The sequence below is a fragment of the Varanus komodoensis genome, unplaced genomic scaffold (assembly GCF_004798865.1).
Source record: "Varanus komodoensis strain SLA01 unplaced genomic scaffold, ASM479886v1 scaffold20_1, whole genome shotgun sequence".
Classification (NCBI taxonomy): domain Eukaryota; kingdom Metazoa; phylum Chordata; class Lepidosauria; order Squamata; family Varanidae; genus Varanus; species Varanus komodoensis.
The window spans coordinates 20,040,694-20,059,491 of NW_025335587.1; the positions used below are offsets into that span (position 1 = coordinate 20,040,694).

Sequence of the window (18,798 nt, forward strand, 5' to 3'; positions counted from 1 at the left end):
CAAGCTTTCCTCACAAGAGGGGGAAAAGTGGGATATAAATAAGTTACTGAAAATCTGGTGGTAGATTGGGAGGGTAGGCTCTGCACACTCTTTGTTTTGCTTAAATTTGGGATAAAATGAATAAAAAACAAAGGCCAATAAGTCTGCGGCTTTCATTTTTTTCTCTCACTCTCTACACACGCACATCTATATGGAAGATATATCAGATATACATATTAGGAAAAATATCAGAAGTGAGGTAAAAACCTTACTGTTTAAATCAACACAGAATGAAACTTTTTCCTCAGAGCTGAAATTCTTCTGAGGTAAAATCTTCACTCCTTAAACAAATACAAAGTAAAACTTTTACCTTGGAGCTGACATTCTTTTTCTAAAGGGAGAAAAATAGATCAGGTCTGAGGTAAAATCTTTGTTCTTTAAACAAATACAAAATAAAACTTTTACCTCAGAACTGAAATTCTTCCTCTAAAGGGAAAATAATATATCAAATTTGAAGTAAAAGCTTCACTCTTTAAAGAGTAAGGCCTTTATCTCACATCTATTTTTTTTTCTTTCTTTCCCTGAATATAGACACTTCTTCAAACATAACATTTGATTTTTAAGAATTAAACACTCTTTCTAAAACAAAAGGAATAGATTCTCTGCCCTGGAAACCATTTATCCTGTCTTGAGGATGTGAAGATTGAGTTCATATTGACAATAAGGCAGCAAGCACTTTGCACATGCTTGGAAGGAACTCTCATAAATATTTCTATATTTTTAGAGTATAATCTAGTCTTACATAGGTACCAGGGAACTCAAGCAGGGCTTGTTTCTAAGCAGCTGTTTATAAAATAGTAAATCTGAACCAACGCAAGTTTTGTTTCAAAATGTTTGCATACTACATGTTATCTAAAACACATAAATACAATAAATGTATGCCGTATTGTATTCTAACAATTGTATACTACATTGCAGTATACAATAAAAATGATAAACTAAAATAAACCTACACCATAATGGAAACATAACTGAGGGCATCAGGAGGGTGAGAGAACATCCAAATGGCAGCCATTTGACATCAGAGCCATTTTGACCGTGGATATGCAATGATATGGGGAAAATACTTTAAATAAAAATACTTCTTTGCTTAAAAATTGCCTCAGGAGTGCCAAAGCAGAGGCCTACCAAGCTCAGAGTGTGAACCAATTAAAAGGGGGCATTTGTTGTGGCTATTTGCTGGTGAGGGGAAAAACACTCTGCACATGCCTTGAAGCACTGCCAGCCACCTGAGGCCCTGGAGTGCAGGCCTTGAACCAGGCCCTGAAAGGTAAACCTTTGGGCAGGTGAGACAACCAACTGAACAGCCGGCCAAGCGGCTGCTTTTCGCTTCTGCAGCAACCGGCCAAGGAAAGCAAACAACACATTGTTGTAGCAACCGTTTCCGAGCAAGCAACAGTGATGGCCGCCTGCCCAGGCCCTTCGATGTGGCTGCAGAGAGCCCGGCGCAGCATTGAGGGGTCCCCGGTAGGGCGGCCGGCAGTTGCTGGGAAAATTCAGGCAAATCCCGGCGGAAGGAGCTGCTTATATGTGGCTTTTGTTCTAAGATCAGAGCTGCACCTCCTTCGATTCGGCTGCCCGGCCAAAAGTGGGCAGCTGGCACGTTTCCTTTTGCTGATGGTTCCCTCGCCTTTGCCCCAAAATTATGCCAGAAGCAACATTCCCATGGAGGAACAAGGCCGAGGGAACATAGCCAGCAATGGGGGGATGTGGGGGTCATCATTATCTATCTTAAACGGCCCTGAGAACCTTTTCTGTGGCAGTAGATAAATTTAAGATGATGATGACGACGATGCTATTTTGAGGGGCTTCTTTCTGTTAATACTAGTTTAGGATACTGGTATTGTTATCTGTCTTAAACTGCCCTTAATCTATCTATGTGGCAGTAGATAAATTTAAGATGACGATGATGATGGTGGTGGTGGTGATGTTGATACTATTTTGAGGGGCTTCTTTCTGTTAATACTAGCCTAGGGTGCCAAAGATGCACAAAATGAAAAATGCAACAGGGAAAGCACATTGCATCCATGCTGCTTGCTGCAAACAATGCACTTTTCTTGCTTGCTTTCTATAGGACTGGGGCCGCTTCACAGAGAGCCTGTTTGAAGCCGTGCAGCAGCAATTGTGGGAGAGCCACGTCCACACCTTCCCGGACCTCTCGGAGACTGAGAAGGGGTTTGTCTTGCAGAAAGCTGTCAGAGCCATCCAGGGAGGTAGGGTGAGGCATCTGCTTCTCGCCACGATGGAACGTACGCTCAAGGAACGCCGCACAATCACATCCTGCGGACACACAGTGAACCCACTTCTGGGCAGGGCTTCAGCAGCCTGGCCTGTGGGGACACTGGCTCTGTCCGTGGCTTGGAAAGGGGTGCCTTTCTTATCTCCAGTCCGTAACCGGAGATAAGAGAAGGACTCCCCTGCACAGCGCTTGCCCTCCCTCAGAGAATCGTCCTCCTCATGGCCAGCCGTGGCCACCAGCTGCTTTGGCTCCTTCTCACCCTGCTTGCCACCTGCTTACCTGGCCAGGGCGTCTACGTGGTAAACAAGCCATTTGCAATAATGAGGACAACGCCCGGGGGGCTCTGGGCCGTGGGCCCCACCGGGAGGAGAGGGCCTTCGGGGGCCTCCCATGACACCCTAGAGCTGCCCTGGATGACAGAGACCATGAAAAGCAATAAACCATCATAGCATGTTCTCTGCATTCTTCCAGGTGACTCTTACAAGAACCTGATCTTGCACATTAGTCGTTGCTTGGAGGAAGAGGTTTACCGTCAGATCGCACAGGAGATCCAGGATGGAGACCACCGGGTGAAAAATAAGTCAGCCATGCTGCTGAGTCACCTCAAAGACGGGGTGGTACGCATTCTGCCATTTTGTATTCCCGACATGGTTGCTCAGAGCACAGCCTGCCAGCCAAACCCTGAGACATTGAAATAACAGCTAAGTGGGAAAGCCAAAAGTAGACCGAGAGACTTTAGTTGCTGTGCTGCATTTCATCAGGGTGAGCTTTTTAGCTTACCTTTATGCTCAGGAGCTCAAGGCAGCAGCATGGTCATCACTCACACCCGCCTCCATTTTATCTTCACAACAACCCTGCAGGGTGGATCCATGATTATTCATGGCTGAACAAGAATTCAAACTCAGGAACCCCAAGGCTTTATCTGACATACTACCCTCTGGACCAGCTCTCTTCAACCTGGTGCCTTCCTGATGTACTGCATTGCAAGACCTATCAGTTCCAACCATCATGTGAAGCTGCCTTGTCTAGATAGTTCAGTATTGCCAACACTGACTGGCAGCAACTTCTCAGCATTTCAGGATTGTTTTCCAGCTCTGCTGAAGATGCTGGGGACTGAAGCTGAGACTTGCAGCACTGGGGCTCAACCCTGAGTTACGACATTAACAATTCACTTGGGCAGTGGGAAAACCCACAGCACTTTAATTCAGTAGTCCTCAATTATTTATTCTCTGCTTTTCAGATGATCTTACTGGAGGAGCGGCCACAACTGAAGGGACAGCTCCGTGCTCTGTTTAACCAGCCCTTGCCTGCTGATTTGCGGCAGCTTGCCTGGAGGCTGCACCTCTCTCATACAGAAGGTATTTATCTATCTTTTGCCTCATAGAGGGATACCGTTTCTGCTACCTCACTCAAAATCCTCTGGTCACAAATTATACCTGGAATTTCTTAAAGATGCAAAACTTAAGAAGAGAAAAAGAGCCTTCCTGGTTCAGAACAAGGGCCAATTTAGTCCATTAGTCTGTTCTCAAAGTGGCCAACCCACAAGTGCAACCTCCTACCCTCGTTCCCCAGCACCTGAGGTACACTGAGCGTATTAAGATACGCAATAATAATGCGCTCATAACCTATCTGCTCATTCCTTGTTCTGTTCATCTTCTCTCCTCCCAGCAAGATTGAGCTATCTTTCCCAACTGGCAAGGAAAAAAACTACGTCTGTGAAAGACAGAGAGATTTCTCTCAGATGCCAGGCCTTGCTGGATTCAGAGCCAACCTTCCAGTCCCTGAAAAAAAGCAATGGTGAGAGACCGCAGCCCCTGCTGCGTTACGTGAAAGAGGTAGCAAAGGCAAGACATATCCCAGAGTGCGGAAGGTGCCATGTCTTTTCATGGAGAATCAGCAATGCCACCTCCAGCAGCAGCTTGGGAAGCAGAAAATGCAGGAGGTTTCAAACAGCACCCGCTAACATACTTTTTCACCCAAGTTCTTCCTGGCTTTTAATTTCATTCAACATGCAGCTCCTTTAAAAAAAATGTACTGCTCATGTATTGCCCTGTATTGTTGTATTTGGGATCAATTTTGATATTGTGCTTTTTATTGTGGTTTAAATGTTTGTACGTGAACTGCTTAGGGACTTTGCTATATTTAAGTGGCATACAAATATCTCAAACAAAGACATTAAATAGGCGGTTTCTCCTGTCAGTTGCATTTAGGTGCCTAAGGAATGCATTGTCTTATTACCACAAGCTTCAGGGCATGGCCACACCTCTGGAAAACCAAGAGTATTTTCTGCCAGTGCCTCTCCTGCAAGCCATTCTGGACTCGTCTCCCCCCAGCATTTCTGTGGACTCGGTTTCTGCCCTCCTGGTGGAAGAATTTGTAAAGCTCATGAAGCTGCGGCCTCATCTTCTTAGGCTCTCTCCTGTGCAGGTATATGGCACAATCTCGCTTTTGTACATTATGGGATGGGCCTTAACTCAGTGGTGGAGAGCACCTGTTCTTTCATGCAGAATGCCCCTGGCATTTCCACTTCCAAAATGGTGACGTAGTTTATTTGGGAAGGGAAGAATTGTAGCTTGGGGTAGAGCAGAGGGTGCCTGGTTTGTATAAAATGGTACAATTTTTGTTTGCATAAAATTTTAATACAACTCACTATTAAAATGAGTGAGTTGTATTAAATGGGCAGCATTTGTGCTGCTGCCCATACACAAATGTCAAATACTTAGAACTTGACTTACTATTCAGATGTGATTTCTGACTAGGATCCTGCCCAGGCCAGCATCATGGCGGAAGTTGCTTCGTGGCTAGAGCGAATAGACAGCCATCTGGTGATCTTCCTTGCTAGTGTCTACACCAGGGCAGGTGAGTGCTCTTTAGGTACCTCAGTCACTCAAAGCAAGGACCCTGGGATATGGTAATGTGCCGATCATTTATTTTAAACTATTGGCTGCATTAGTGGTTTGCATGGAGAAGTTTGCCAATCGGTCCGGAGGCATGGGCACACATAAGCCAGACAGACGAGTCCCACCTCAAACAGTGGCGATAGAGAGGATGCACGTTCAAAAGGCAACCTCTTTTGGCCAAGTTAACCTGCACAGTTGCTAGAACTTGTTCTTTCATGGTGGCGCTGCTGAAGTGCACATCTCCCAGGCCAATTTCTAGGAAGAAAAACCCAAACAAACCTTAAGAAGTGTGCCGATACTTTATGTTGAACTGAAAAATACGGGTTTTTCTACACGTGACTTTTAATCCACCACTTGACCAGGGTTTCTGTTTCTGGATTCTTTGTGGATTAAGAGAGGTTCTTTCATGTTTCTTTTTCCTTGCGAAATGCTTGCAAAGCAGAGGTGAGGATTTGGAGGAGAGTCACATTGTGCAAAATACCCACAAATTCTTCTGAGGACAGAAAATCATGACTGCACAAAAAATCTCCCATGAAGAACAGTTCTGGATTTGCCCACATGTTGCATTCTTGCATATACGGAGCTGATAGCTAGAAATTCAGTTTTGCATGAGATGCTGCATAGGGTTGGGCAGGCTGATTTATTTCTGTAGACACCCACATCTGTTTCTGTTTTGCAGAGGAAGACTCCAGCAAAACTCTCCTGAAAGGGCTGAGGTGTATGCTCCAGCCAGCGATCGAGACTCTCTTTGCAGGTACGAGATGCTTCCAGGTGAATAAAAGCAGATGATCTTTTCTGTCATCTTGCTGATTGGATTTCTACCCCCAACTTTCTACCAAGAAAAATGGCACTTAAGGGTAGCTTGCCCATTCTGGACTGAGCCACTGCAAAAGACTTTGCATCATCATGGCAAGGAAATGTCAGTCTGCAGCTACTGCAAAAATGACAGCTTACGCTCAGAGAGAGGGCTGAGCGGGATGTGTACGCCCCACCCATCAAAATGTCTCCCTGCTTCAGCTCTGTGAGCTTTGGCTGCCCATGAAAGTTCCAAGAGAAGCGAGAGAAAACCTTTCCCCTTCACTGTTTTCTTTCAATTTGCAGGCTATTTAAGTATGGGGACTTTGCTGTTTATCTGGGACCAGATCATCCTGGGGCTCGAGCATCCGTCATACAGCTGCATCCCTGCCTTTGCCACCATCTTAATTCTGCTCCTCAGAGGCCAGCTGCTCGAGTGTCAATCCGTACGTCAGTCTAGTTCTTCTGGGATCTAATGATGCAGTGATTGTTTTATGGCGTGTGGCTTTGAAAGGTGGCAATGATACAGGGACAGGAATATGGACCACGAGAGTCCAAGATTCTGGAATTCCTTTGGGGCAGGATCTGCCAGGCCCCATCTCTGCCTGTGAGATGGGGAAGGCTGCAGCCAAGTGGCAGAGAATTTGCTTAACGTGAAGAAGGTTCCAGATTCAACCCACATAACAAGACAGGAATATGGCGTTGATGGCCAGGGCGGGCCCGTTATTGTTCTCCAGATGTTCATGGACTAAAATCCCCAGGATCCTTCACAGGATCTGAAAGGTCACACATTCCCCATCATTAGTAGAAACCTTCCTGAGCAAGGCTGACCAGTATCCTAACACTGCATAAGGGAACTTCTGATGCTCTTATGATTTTCTTATTCCAGAAATGACAAAAGGTCTTGTGAGACCACAAACAGTAACAAATTTATTATGGCATATGCTTTCGTGGACAGCATCCACTTCATCAGAAGCACTAAGTAGGCAAATTTGTATACCCATGCTTGGTGGGAGAAGGTCAGCTTTGAATGCAAGAGGTGCTGTTTTGAATTTACCTTTAAAATGTGTTGTGTGCTGCTTTCTGTTAAATTATTTTAACTCCTCCCACAGTTATTTATAATTCAAGGACTTGATTTCCTAAGAGCAATAGCAGTATAGAAACAGTACTGCCCCACACACCAACCCACCTCCCCTTTTCCAGGGCACAAAAATTACTCACCTTACCTGCCTTTTGCTATAGCCGGTGGAAATAGAAGCAGCACTGAAGATCTGGGGACCATCTTTGCCCGTAGAAGCCTTCCAGTACCTGATAAGGAAATATTTCTATGAAGAACTGCATAATCAGTTGCATGGAGAGTACAAAGACCCCTACCCAATCCATGACCCCACCCAAAGTAAGTCTTGAAGGACTATTCCTTTCTCAACCTGGTGCCCTAACCTAGATGCCAGGTAGTATTTTATTCCTATCACTGACCTGAGCTACAAGCCAAGGAGAAAAACATCATTTCCAAATGAATATTCAGCGTGTTGCTACAGTGTAAGCTTTTCCTGTGCCTTTACTTTTAGCAAATGTTTGAATGTAGGGGCTACGGTTTCTCATTCTTTCTTTCTTTTCCCTCCACTTGGAGCTTTTCCTCCATGGAACTACGGGGAAATCCGAAGCAAAGCATCTTCCAGGACAAAACCAGAGGACAGGAGACGAATAAGGTGCTGTTAAGTGGTTAAGACAGAAAATTTGCTGATTAAAAAGAAGAGGCTTCACCATTTCTGATTTAACCTAGAAATTAGGTTGCCTGGATGTTGTTAAACACATTCCATCCTTGCGTAGCAATTTCTCAAGTGCCTTATATTCCATCATCCTCTTACTGATGGAATAGGATTTTGCACAAATGCAGTTGTGCAACTTTGAGCATTCTGAAAATGTGCAGAGCTCCCTAAATGCACATATGTGCAAATAAGACTTTAGAGAACAGGTAACTTAGCTTCTGCAAATCTTTGTAAGATTTTTGTTTATTTTGGTCCACTTGGACCTAAGCCCCAGATTCCTTTAGCACCTAGTACTCCCTTGATAGAAAACCAGGTGCATTTTTTTTCATTTCAGAGAGGAAAGAGAGAGTTTGCAGAGGCAGCAGATGGAGAGAACTGTACAGGAAGAGAGACTTCAGAGGTTTAGAGAGGAAGAACAGAAAAGGTAAGGTTCCCTGACCACAATGTCTGCCATTCACCCCATTCTCAAATGCGAGGGCTCCACTTCAGGGCCGGTTCAACCATTATGCTGAAGACTGAGAGCTGGGGGGCCCGACTGGTACTCTCTTTCTGACACGACGAGGTACTTCCCTGCAACATGTTTTCATGCCACTGCAGGCAAAAGGAATTTCGGTGGCTGCAGCTTTTGGAAGAGACCAAGAGAAAATCTGAAATGGAGAAGATCCACTTAGAAGAGCAATTGCTACAGGTATTCCCCTCCAAATGTCAAAGAAAATAGATTTAGTGAGGGAAGCAATATGGCTTTTGACCTGTGCTTAACCATGAACACCCTGAGTTATCTCTGAGCATCCCTCTCTCATCCTCTGTTTCCCACGGAGGATGAGAGATGACTAGGACTCATCCCACAGATGTATGCAGATTATTACTAGCACCACAGACTGAGACATCTGATTTTAAATATGAGATATGGACTCTTAAAATTACAGTTCTTACAACAACCAGATCAGTTGAGAACCATTCAGGTACCCTGATGGAACCGCAGGCAGGCCACCACAATTTCTTTTTCTGTTCTCAGAGTATAGGAGCACATATCCTGTGAGCAGTGCTCCTTGGTCAAACTCGTTGTCACCTCTTTTGAAAAAATGGCAACACAAATAGTCTGTCTCCTTCCAGGTCACTCACTGGCTGTGTCCAACCTCATAGCTGGGTGGCAGTATTGCTGTTTTCCTTTTTTTTACATTGAAAGATAATGACTGCTCTGGGGAAAATCTCTCCCTCCAAATGTCTAATTCTCAAATTGTATCTTACAGGAGAGACAAGTGAGCTATGAAATGCAATCAAAGGCCGAGGAACATATTAGCCAGCTTCAGGCCGAGATCAAAATGCTGGTGGAGCGGAAGATGGTAAGGCAACCTAAAACAGACCCACAGCTAAACACAAAAACCCTGGAGGGCTTGACTTTGGAGGCAAGCAAAGCAAATTCCTCCTGCTCTAGGAAACATGTAGCCACCCCAGATGTTACTCCATGGCAACGTCCATCAGCTCTGGCCAACATAGCCATAGTAAAGGATGATTGGAAATGTAGTCCAACGTAATCTGCACTTTTCTCATCCCTGCACTATATGGGCATGGGATTTCTGAATCACCAGCCCATGTCTGCTTTATACAGGGCCCGACAGTTTTCTTTGCTGTTGCCACCATAGTGTGGGCTTAGTCTGGCTCTAGGGAGGGACATGACAACTGAAACTTCCTAGGGATGCTGGAGCGATAAACAGGGAGGGGAAACTGCCACTTCCTCCAGCTTCATACTTTATCAGAATCATGCAATTTGTTCTACTTTGAAAGGGGGCAGTAAAGGGAAGTGGGATGCCAGGAAAAGGCAGACCCTGGCCCATTTTGCCAGCTAGGACTTGCAGGGGGCTCTCTGGGCATTTGTCACATTTTCTGTAGCAGCCAATAACCAGAGCAGTCGGAGTGGTTTACAAAGACTTTTTAAACTTGAAAAATGTATTATAAAAGCTATAGTTAAATCTTTTGGACCCTTCAGGCTGAAAAATACAAAATTAGACTTTTACTGCCTTCCTTATACACCTCACCCGGACCAATCCTTCTCTGACTTTCTATTGCAGCCGTCTTCCAGCGCCTATTCTGCTGGCAGGTAAGTTTTTGTTAACCATGCAGCATGTGCCCAGCATGTTCCTAAGAACATCAACATACAGCTTGAGTTTGACAGTGCTCATGAGGATCTTCCTCAAAATGTGGACAAAATAGCATTTTGTTATGTCTACAGCTAACTGCGAGGGAACCCACTGAATTCAGTTACTCATGCTAACTTAAGTCCTGCTTATTTCAAATCTGGCTTCAACCCACTGACTTTGGGCTTGGAGATCCTCCTTCCCTGCCACCACTTTCCTATGGTGCGCATTGAAGTACAAAAGGAATTTCTAACAGTGTGGAAATACAGCAATGCCTTTAGGACTTTGTCAAGGGGCAGGTCAAGTGTGTGCATTTCGTTGTTCTATTTTTGCAGTCTCGTGGCCCCAGCACCTTCACCAGAGTCACAGACACCATCACAGGCTGATTTCTGCTTATCGGAAACAGGTGACTGAAAATTACATGGCTATTTTTCAGATATTAAGTTGTCCTATTTTGCAAGTACCCTGATTTCACCTACTTGGACATTATGATCATAAACTGACACTCCCCCCACCCCCCATTCCAGATGCCTGCAACAAATAAATAGGCAAGTATTTATTGGCAAGGCAAGATGGGGTACCTTGAGCACCTCAGTTATGGTCTCCCAAGCATTTTAAGAACTATTTGAGTGCTTTCATTCACTGTATTTGCTTTGCATATTTTAGACTTTTATATGCTTGCATGTTTTTACTCTTTGCTACTGATTTTTACTTTAATTTTTAAAATTACCATAGTGCCCAACAGCCAATTTCTATGGGAGGTTTATAAGGGCTGAAAACTTTAAAATACATCGTAAAAGCCACACACATAGAAACATAAGCATCCAAAACAATTTACAACAATGTACTAATTTTAACTTGATTTTATTGTGCAATTTTATTGTTTGCTTTTTTCATTTTATGTGCAGAGATTTTGGGTTATCGGGTAACTTAAGTTTAATTGATAAGCAAAAAAGTTGGCACTTACCTTGCATAGCCAGGACTGGCCGACTAAACAGAACACCCCTTCTCATGGGCTGCATGAGTATTCCTTCTGTTGTAAAAACAGCCAAATTTTGTGGCACTTCAAAAACCAACCAGTTTATTCTGCCATAAGCTTTAGCGGTCTATTATCCAATTCAAGGCATCCAAACCCTGAGCTCACATGTTTAAGTCCAGCAGAGTCCCCAGTCTGCAAAGTATCTTCCTGCCTAAGGTGAGGAGGAATCAATTCCGGTCTATCAAGTGGGGAAAGCGACTGAAAACCAGGCTGGGTGGCAGGTGTTCCTTTCCCAACCCTGAGGTGCACTCCAATTATCCACTTGATTATAAACAGCTGTGACATAGTTGTAACTAAAGAATGGCCTGTAGGTGGAGAGACACCACAATGGCTGGAAAAGCCACTTAGAAAGTATCTTCTGGGGATCCAAAAGCCCCGAATTAAAGGTGCGACAAACAAGAAAGATGCGCAGAGTCATCACACCCTATGATCAACCTTTGCATCGCAACCTTTTTCACAGTAGTCGCTGAGAGCCACCACGCCACCGCTAGCAGAGGGATGGAAGTGGCCACAATCGTCATGCTTGACTTGCTGACACAGGTGATGGAGGCTGCCGATGCAAGTAAGCTGACTTTACCTGCCCATTCGCACGCAATGTAATACTCCGTGCCGAAGTCTCCTTAAAAGGCTTCTTCCCCAAAGATTTCATATTGGAACAGGGAATTCTCCACTCCAGTGGTGTATTTCATGTCTGACACTAATACGACCTCCTAACAAGCCGTTTGCAGCCACACCGGCCAAAGCCAATCACACAGAAGCAGGAAAATGTGGCTTTACTGTTGTTTTTCATGGTGGGATAGTGACACCTTCTGGTTAGAGTTTATGTTGCCTTAAGGAAAAAAACAGCCTGGAATTCTAATGGAAAATACATTTTGTGGATGTGGCCATCTTGGAACCTGGTAGATTGGGACCTCCGGCAGGCCAACACTCCCGCTATTTAATGAGCACAGTATCTATCTGATATTGATATTAGTCAACTGACTAGTTTATAGCACTCCTTAAATCAACACAGAACACAATTATAATTCACCAAAATAAGGTCTACTTTCATCTGATCCAGCAAAGCAACAGTTAAGGAGAGGGAAGGCAGTGCTTCTTCACACACTTCATAACTTGACCTGTGGAACTCACTGCCACAGGATGAAATGACAACTACTTGCTTGGCTTTTTTCAAACTATTAGCTTCACCAAGGATATGGCTACCAGTGGACTTCAGGTGACATAAATAGAAATCTCTTCTCAGCAACACAAGCTGTTTCTGAGACCCAAGACACAAAGCATGGGATACTGGGCTCCCTGTTCTGCTCTGATAGTAAATTTCGGAGAGGTCCCCAGATTAGCTCCAGAAGTGGCAAAGACAATCAGTCAGGCAATGTTTACCTTCTAGACAAAAAGAGACCTCTGGTTGAAATTAGAAGTCAACGTATAAGCCATTTTGGAAAATCTAACCCAAAAATGACCTAAAATGCAAACACCTACATTTTAAACAGGAAAAGTTGCAAGCCAAACTCTGTTTTCTTCTCTTCAGTAGTTAACAGCTTCAGTGCAGAAGAGCGGGAGCACTTAGACGCAGTCACAGCTAAACATCTTCACAACTACAACCAGGATTGCAAAAATGCAAAGGTATTTCAAAGCCTTCTCCTTCCTACCCCATTCTGGGATGCACCACTGGAAACAAAAGCGTTATCGGGAAGAAGAAACACTGCTAACCCAAGATTAGTCCAGTGGTAGATAGTTCATCAAGAGTGCTCCCGTTCATCTCAAGGGGCAGTAACATCTGGTCCCAGGGGCATTAAGGAATATATATGCTGAGAGGAATCAGGCCTGTCTTGTTTCATGCCCGGCCACACGGCACTAAGTGACAGCTATGGCCCCGTGAGGAGGAAGTGGCTGGGGAGCACTGAGCAACGCAAGCCGTTCTGCCTTTTTATTTGGTGTGCATTTTGCTGAGGGTTGTGACATTCTGTATCTGGGTTTGGCATGTGTTTTGCCTGAATTTCGAGTGTGATACTCATCTTACTGGAGGCTTTTCAGGGGTTTAGTGGGGTGCTTTGAGTGAACTCAGAACCGGCCTCTGCCTTGTACTTAGTTTTTTTAAAAGCTCACTGGCTTGATCTCTGGGAAATGTTTTTGGGCTCCTCACACCCAGAAAGCCAGCCGTATTAGTAGAGCCTCAAAGTGAGCATCATCTGCAAAAGCAATTGAGCAATCATTGTTATGACGCCAGAGGAACCTGGGGTAAGACGGGGCTGGAGAGGTTTTCCCCCACACCTCTAGTTATTTGCACTTTTCGATGCTACACTCTTTTGCCACTGCCTTTTGATTGCACAGAATCAAAAGGCAGTGACAACCGACCCCTCCTCTCAACAGGTCTCCCCATACCAACTGTCCTGTTTGCCCCACTGACAATAACCAGGCTTACCCACCGACCCCATGAATGTTCCCGAATTCCTTTTCTAGCCCATTTCCACAGCAATCTTTTCCTTAAAAGTCCAACACTTTCCAGGGCTATGACAGCATTTCCTGTTTGGGAAAGCTGACCGACCGCCTTTGCTGCCAGTTCTCCCTTGCCCACAGCCTTCCTATTCATTTCCACAGATGGAGTTGTTCGGCTATGAAATTAGCGAAGAAGAAATCGAGGCTATTCCAGAACCCAGAAGAAAGGAAGTGAGGAAGAAGCTAGAGGGGGCACTTAGAAGAGGGGCCGAAGCACGTTACAAGGCAGCTCAAGGAAGGAATTTATGAGAATCCATTTCCTACAGGATCAGGTAGCTATTACTGTACCTTTCGCATAAGCAAGCTTTGCAAAATTCGTACGCCTGGCCACTGATCGGTCACTGAACCAAATGGGCTAGAGCTTTCACTGAACTAGGATGAACGTCACCAGCACGATAATCTGAGAAATACTATGAATCTTCACTTTTGGTAATCAAAACATCTGATGTTCTCTCCAAAACGTAGAGAATCTCTACTTTTACTAGAAACCTCCTCTCGCACTCCTCCAGGTTTCAGATTCTGTACAAGACATACTCAACTTATATATGCAGCCATACAGGCCCTGCCAAAAAGCATCTTTTGAAGCAACGGACACCTGGCATCATCAGCCGTCAAAACAAGTCACTTGTGAGAAACAGCTATTGGTTAAAAGATGTGTAATTGTTTCACTCCAGGCCCAGACAGACAACTAGGGCAGGCCTCCTCTCAAGCAGCACCCATGCAGGGAACTCCATCCCTGAGCTACCTGCTACTCACCTTGTATTAACAAGCCTAAAGCGTGTAATTTAGTTTTTTAACTGTATCATGAAATAAAGCAACTTTCAGTGGACGTCAGCTTTAAAGATGTCTTAACCATCATAAAATAGTTGTCAGTGGGCAGAATACAAAGATTACTTTGGGTAAGTGGGGTCACAGGGGTCAGGTAGGCTTCTGAGCTCAACCAAAATAAAAAGGTTGTTTATGCCATTTCCCTCCATATTAAGTTACATTTGGCAAGGACTAAGCAACCATGGGATTTACTGTTTTCTAACAGCAAAATTCCAAGTGAAGGCTACAAAAACCAGAAATGAGCCTTTCAGGTAAAGCACAACCCCTAGTTTGATTTGCCAACTTGGGGGAAGATTAAAAACCCTTTACTGTGAAAGGTACAGAATATGGGCACAGCTTCTTCATAGTACCCTTCTGAATTGTGTGTGTCTTTTGATGGGCAGTTGATCTTCAGCCATGCAAACATTGGCCATGAGAGGCCAAAACTCTACAAATGTCTCACTAGAATTACCCTATTCAGGGTTTTCCCCAAGGCCATTTTCAAAGGCTTCACCAGCCTCCTTATGCAACTAAAGCAGTATCATGCACAAGGCATAATGCTCAGGAGTAGAGCATATCTTTGTAGCTGCATTTTTATTCACTGAACACCTTGGCCTTTCCAGAATTGTTTGATCAGGGTGTAACATTCCCTTTGATTCTTACCCAAGAATGTCAGAGGCAACGTTGCCCAAGAGCGGAATCCAACTACCAGGTGTTTGAGCACTACCCTGGATGATGATACTGTTAAACCCCATGCAAGTAACTCAGCCAAGAGGACTACCAAGTAATGTGCAACAGAAAACTTTATTAGCATTCACACAAACAGTCTAGCAGTCACTGAAACTTACATTTACCCTACAATATTAAGACACTGAACTGCTACAGTGCAAACAACGGCTATTAGCAACTTCAAAATCAGAGTTCACAACATCTAGCAGCCACCTCTCAAACGGAGGACCAAGTGCAGGGTGGACTCCTTCTGGATGTTGTAGTCGGAGAGGGTGCGGCCATCCTCCAGCTGCTTGCCGGCAAAGATCAGCCGCTGCTGGTCCGGGGGGATGCCCTCCTTGTCCTGGATCTTGGCCTTCACATTCTCAATGGTGTCGCTGGGCTCCACCTCCAGGGTGATGGTCTTGCCGGTCAGGGTCTTGACAAAGATCTGCATGCCTCCCCTCAGGCGCAGCACAAGGTGCAGGGTGGACTCCTTCTGGATGTTGTAGTCAGACAGGGTGCGGCCATCCTCCAGCTGCTTGCCGGCAAAGATCAGCCGCTGCTGGTCCGGGGGGATGCCCTCCTTGTCCTGGATTTTGGCCTTCACATTCTCAATGGTGTCGCTGGGCTCCACCTCCAGGGTGATGGTCTTGCCGGTCAGGGTCTTGACAAAGATCTGCATTTTAACTGTGAAGACACAACATGAAAACCTCCTGATCAGATTTAATTGCCTTATGTTACCTTCCCATTTCAGCACTGCAGACAGACCTTCACCCAATAATTAGCAACACAGGATAAAATACTGGTTTTTTTCACCCAAAAGGGAATATAGATGCTCCATCCCCACTGTATTACCAAAATCACCACTGTTTACATAGCCGTTGGAGGAAAAACAAAATTATCCTATGTTCCAGGCAGTCCTTGGAACCCATTTCCTAAAATTCTGTCTTGCAAATGGCTGAATGCTTGTTTATGGCCACACCTCTGAAAAGATGTGTTAACAGACCAACAGCTGCCGCTACACAGAAAAACCCAAACGTGTACAATATATTCTGCATCCAAAATTGGACTGCAGATATGTCGGATGTTGCAAAATAAAATGGTTTCCTTCAGTTTAAAGTGCCACTCCAGCTCATCTTATTTACTCATATGTTGAGAACTGACCACTCTAAGAAAATTCCTTGGTATTCTATTCCATCATCTTCCTCTCAGGAGTCCAAGGCAGCAAACATAGCATATGATCCCAATGCCCGTATGAGATATATCAGGTGACTGAGAAAGTATTTCCAAGTTCACCCAAAACGTGTTATGACCTTTAGTCCATTGCATCAAAACAAGGGCTGCCATCCTGTCAGTTGACAATGATTCCAGAAACTCAAGTTCATTTTTGAAAATGGATGCGTCACTTTCACAGGTGTGTTATGCAACATTCCTGGAGGTGGCGCTGTTGAATTGCCTTCCCCTATGTCGTAGAAAAGCAATTCCATATCCTGCAAAATTCAAGTATTATTTGCGGTATTTCCCATAGCCTACCTCCTTAATCTCATCAAATACTAGGCATGCCATGGTTTTTACCTCTGATTTCACAGCCTTGTAACATTTTTTTCTTTGACTCATTCAATCTAAGTCACTCGTAACTGCAGGTACCTCTTGAGCCTGCAAATGCATCACGAATATGCTGCCCCCTTATGTAAGCAGCTGGCACTGCACAACAGACCCCAGAAGGCAGCAGCCCTATTTATGCCCAACCCAGCTGCATCCAAGCATACCTGGACCACAAAGTCAAATTCTCCCTCAGCATTTACCTCAACTGAATAGAGGCACTAAGCGCCACAGTCGCTGGAGGGCCACCAGGCTGAAAGCCTTGCTTAACCCAAGTGACTTTACACTTAAGACAACTTGCAAAGGACTAATCTGTTAAAACCCCAGAATTAATCTGACCTCAGTCTTCTGTAAAGCTGTAGCTAAGTGTCCCACAGATCCAACAGGGTGGATCCCATCATACTTAAAAGGAATGCAGCTGTAACTCCCAGCAAACCCAGCCCTAAATTGTAGATCTTTGTTTAGGCATGGCGTAATATACTTAACATGAAAAAAGCTACACAGAAGATGGTCCATCTTGTGAAAATCAAGGCCATATTAAGTTTGCTTAAGGTCCATGATGACCTTTTGTTGTTTGTACTGCAACAGCTGCCACCCCTTTGAGTATTTTTAAAGACTGCATTTTGCTTGTGCTCTGCTACTCCAAAATTTTAAAATGAGGGGTTGTTTCTTTCCTAGGGCACCAATTTATTTTTTAAAACTCTAACTCAACCCATCTTTGTTTTAAAATCTTTTTAGAAGGTCTGTATGGAAATAGGCTTCCTACCCAGACCCCCCCCCATATCTAAGATTTTTTTAAAGAATATGCTGTGTTGTTCTTCTGTCCACCTTTTGTAGCCTCGACCCTTTGTATTTTTTAAATATGTAACATTGACCAACAAGGTTATTAAAAACACACACACACACAAAAAGGAGTCTTTATTGTACACACAATATTGCTTACCACTCCACCATCAGGATGTGGAGCAGCACTTATATCTATTTAAGCATCTTATTTAGGAAATCATCATGAAGCACTTTAAAGAACACAATGCTCCATGTTTGGATACTTATTTTTTGAGCATTCGCAACTTGTATCACTATGTCTAAACAAATTACCTAGAGACACAATAAAAGCGAATAAAACGCTCTTAGGAGCCGGTTTCTTAGGAAAAACACCTTATATCATTCGCTTTCTTTAACAAATACAATAGCATATTGCTCATTTGCATGATCTGCACGAAACCAGATTCTACAGTGACTAATTAGCACACACGTATTTCTTTCTCTGCATGAGACAGCCGTTTCAAGAAGAGACAGCATTTCTCCCTCGGGGCCCTCCTACACAGCTCCCCTCCTCCTTTTTCTGCGGCTGTTCCTTTTTTTCTTGTTAGCGTTTGTTTCCCGTAAGACATCCCTTTCTATAGAAAAAATGCTCCCCCCTCAATCCCTCTTCGTTGCTGGTCACCAGCACACAAATCTAAGTATATATGCCCCTACTCGATTACCTTCGTGAGGAATGTATTTTATGCCCCGTGAGACATCGCCATTTATGGCGTTCTCCTACGATGACTTCATGCAGCCCAAACGCCCCTCGCCTCTCACTACCCGGCGGCGCCCGGCGCGCCGCGCTTCCCTCAGCCGCGCCCGCCCATCCCTCCGGGGGGCTGCCGGGGGCCCCGCGCTGCCGCCCCGCAACCCCGCCAAGGCCGCTCCTCGCCATAATAGGGCGCTAGTGACGCCGCGCCCGCCCCGTAGCTCCTCCAAGGGAGGACCGGGCAGCCTCCATTTTACACCCCTCCGCCACCATCTTACCGCTGCGCTACGATCGCCGGCGAAAGAAAAGTAAGGAGCGCAAATTCAGCTTCGTACTCCCACAAGAAAATTGTTCCTCCCTTCGGAGAATTCGGGACTGCAGCGTCGTCTGCGAGTCACCCTTATTTATAGAGTCCTGTGACGCATCGCTCCTCCTTTCCCATCACGCCAATATCCCTCCGTAGAAGAAAATGAGTCCCTCAGCAAAACTCAGTTACGGAGCAACTTCTCCTCTGGATTATATGTTTTCTCTCATTTGGGGAGTAGCGAGGAAAGGAAAGTGGAGGAGGCTATTTATGCCTACCATTTTCTACAGTGAAAAAGACTGTTGTTATTGAGATGCGGATGGATTTGTAGTTAGAAGTGAAAGGGCTTACTGGCCTTGGCACTCTGGAGCAGTTGGGAGGCGGGACTAAAGAGGAACTCAATTTGGATTGGTCGGTGCGACAGAGATTGGGCCTCCGATTGGCTC

At 44.9% G+C, this 18,798-nt stretch overlaps 2 protein-coding genes across 2 annotated transcripts; one reads left to right on the top strand and one right to left on the bottom strand.

Annotated features, from left to right (window-relative positions):
* Positions 1–1,464: 1,464 nt before the first annotated feature.
* Positions 1,465–14,278, top strand: LOC123023568. The gene is made up of 19 exons (XM_044430408.1): positions 1,465–1,506; positions 2,114–2,252; positions 2,750–2,895; positions 3,519–3,636; positions 3,947–4,075; positions 4,479–4,705; positions 5,038–5,137; positions 5,858–5,932; positions 6,280–6,419; positions 7,216–7,369; positions 7,604–7,682; positions 8,077–8,166; positions 8,340–8,430; positions 8,993–9,085; positions 9,812–9,840; positions 10,213–10,283; positions 11,377–11,478; positions 12,445–12,539; positions 13,515–14,278. The coding sequence occupies exons 1-19, from the start codon at positions 1,465–1,467 to the stop codon at positions 13,659–13,661; spliced, it is 2,067 nt and encodes a 688-aa protein (XP_044286343.1). The 3' UTR covers positions 13,662–14,278.
* A 726-nt stretch (positions 14,279–15,004) lies between these two features.
* Positions 15,005–18,449, bottom strand: UBB (ubiquitin B). Its single transcript, XM_044430198.1, has 2 exons — positions 18,327–18,449; positions 15,005–15,617 (listed from the first exon to the last, which is right to left on the bottom strand). Exon 2 carries the CDS (start codon positions 15,610–15,612, stop codon positions 15,151–15,153), a length of 462 nt encoding a protein of 153 aa, XP_044286133.1. The 5' UTR covers positions 15,613–15,617; positions 18,327–18,449; the 3' UTR covers positions 15,005–15,150.
* Positions 18,450–18,798: the final 349 nt, after the last annotated feature.

Coding starts and splice junctions, on each gene's coding strand:
- LOC123023568 (XM_044430408.1), top strand. CDS start 1,465: ATGTGGCTGCAGAGAGCCCGGCGCAGCATTGAGGGGTCCCCG. Junction 8,167..8,339: donor AGAGAGGAAGAACAGAAAAG/GTAAGGTTCCCT, acceptor ATGCCACTGCAG/GCAAAAGGAATTTCGGTGGC. Junction 11,479..12,444: donor GATGGAGGCTGCCGATGCAA/GTAAGCTGACTT, acceptor TCTTCTCTTCAG/TAGTTAACAGCTTCAGTGCA.
- UBB (XM_044430198.1), bottom strand. CDS start 15,612: ATGCAGATCTTTGTCAAGACCCTGACCGGCAAGACCATCACCCTGGAG.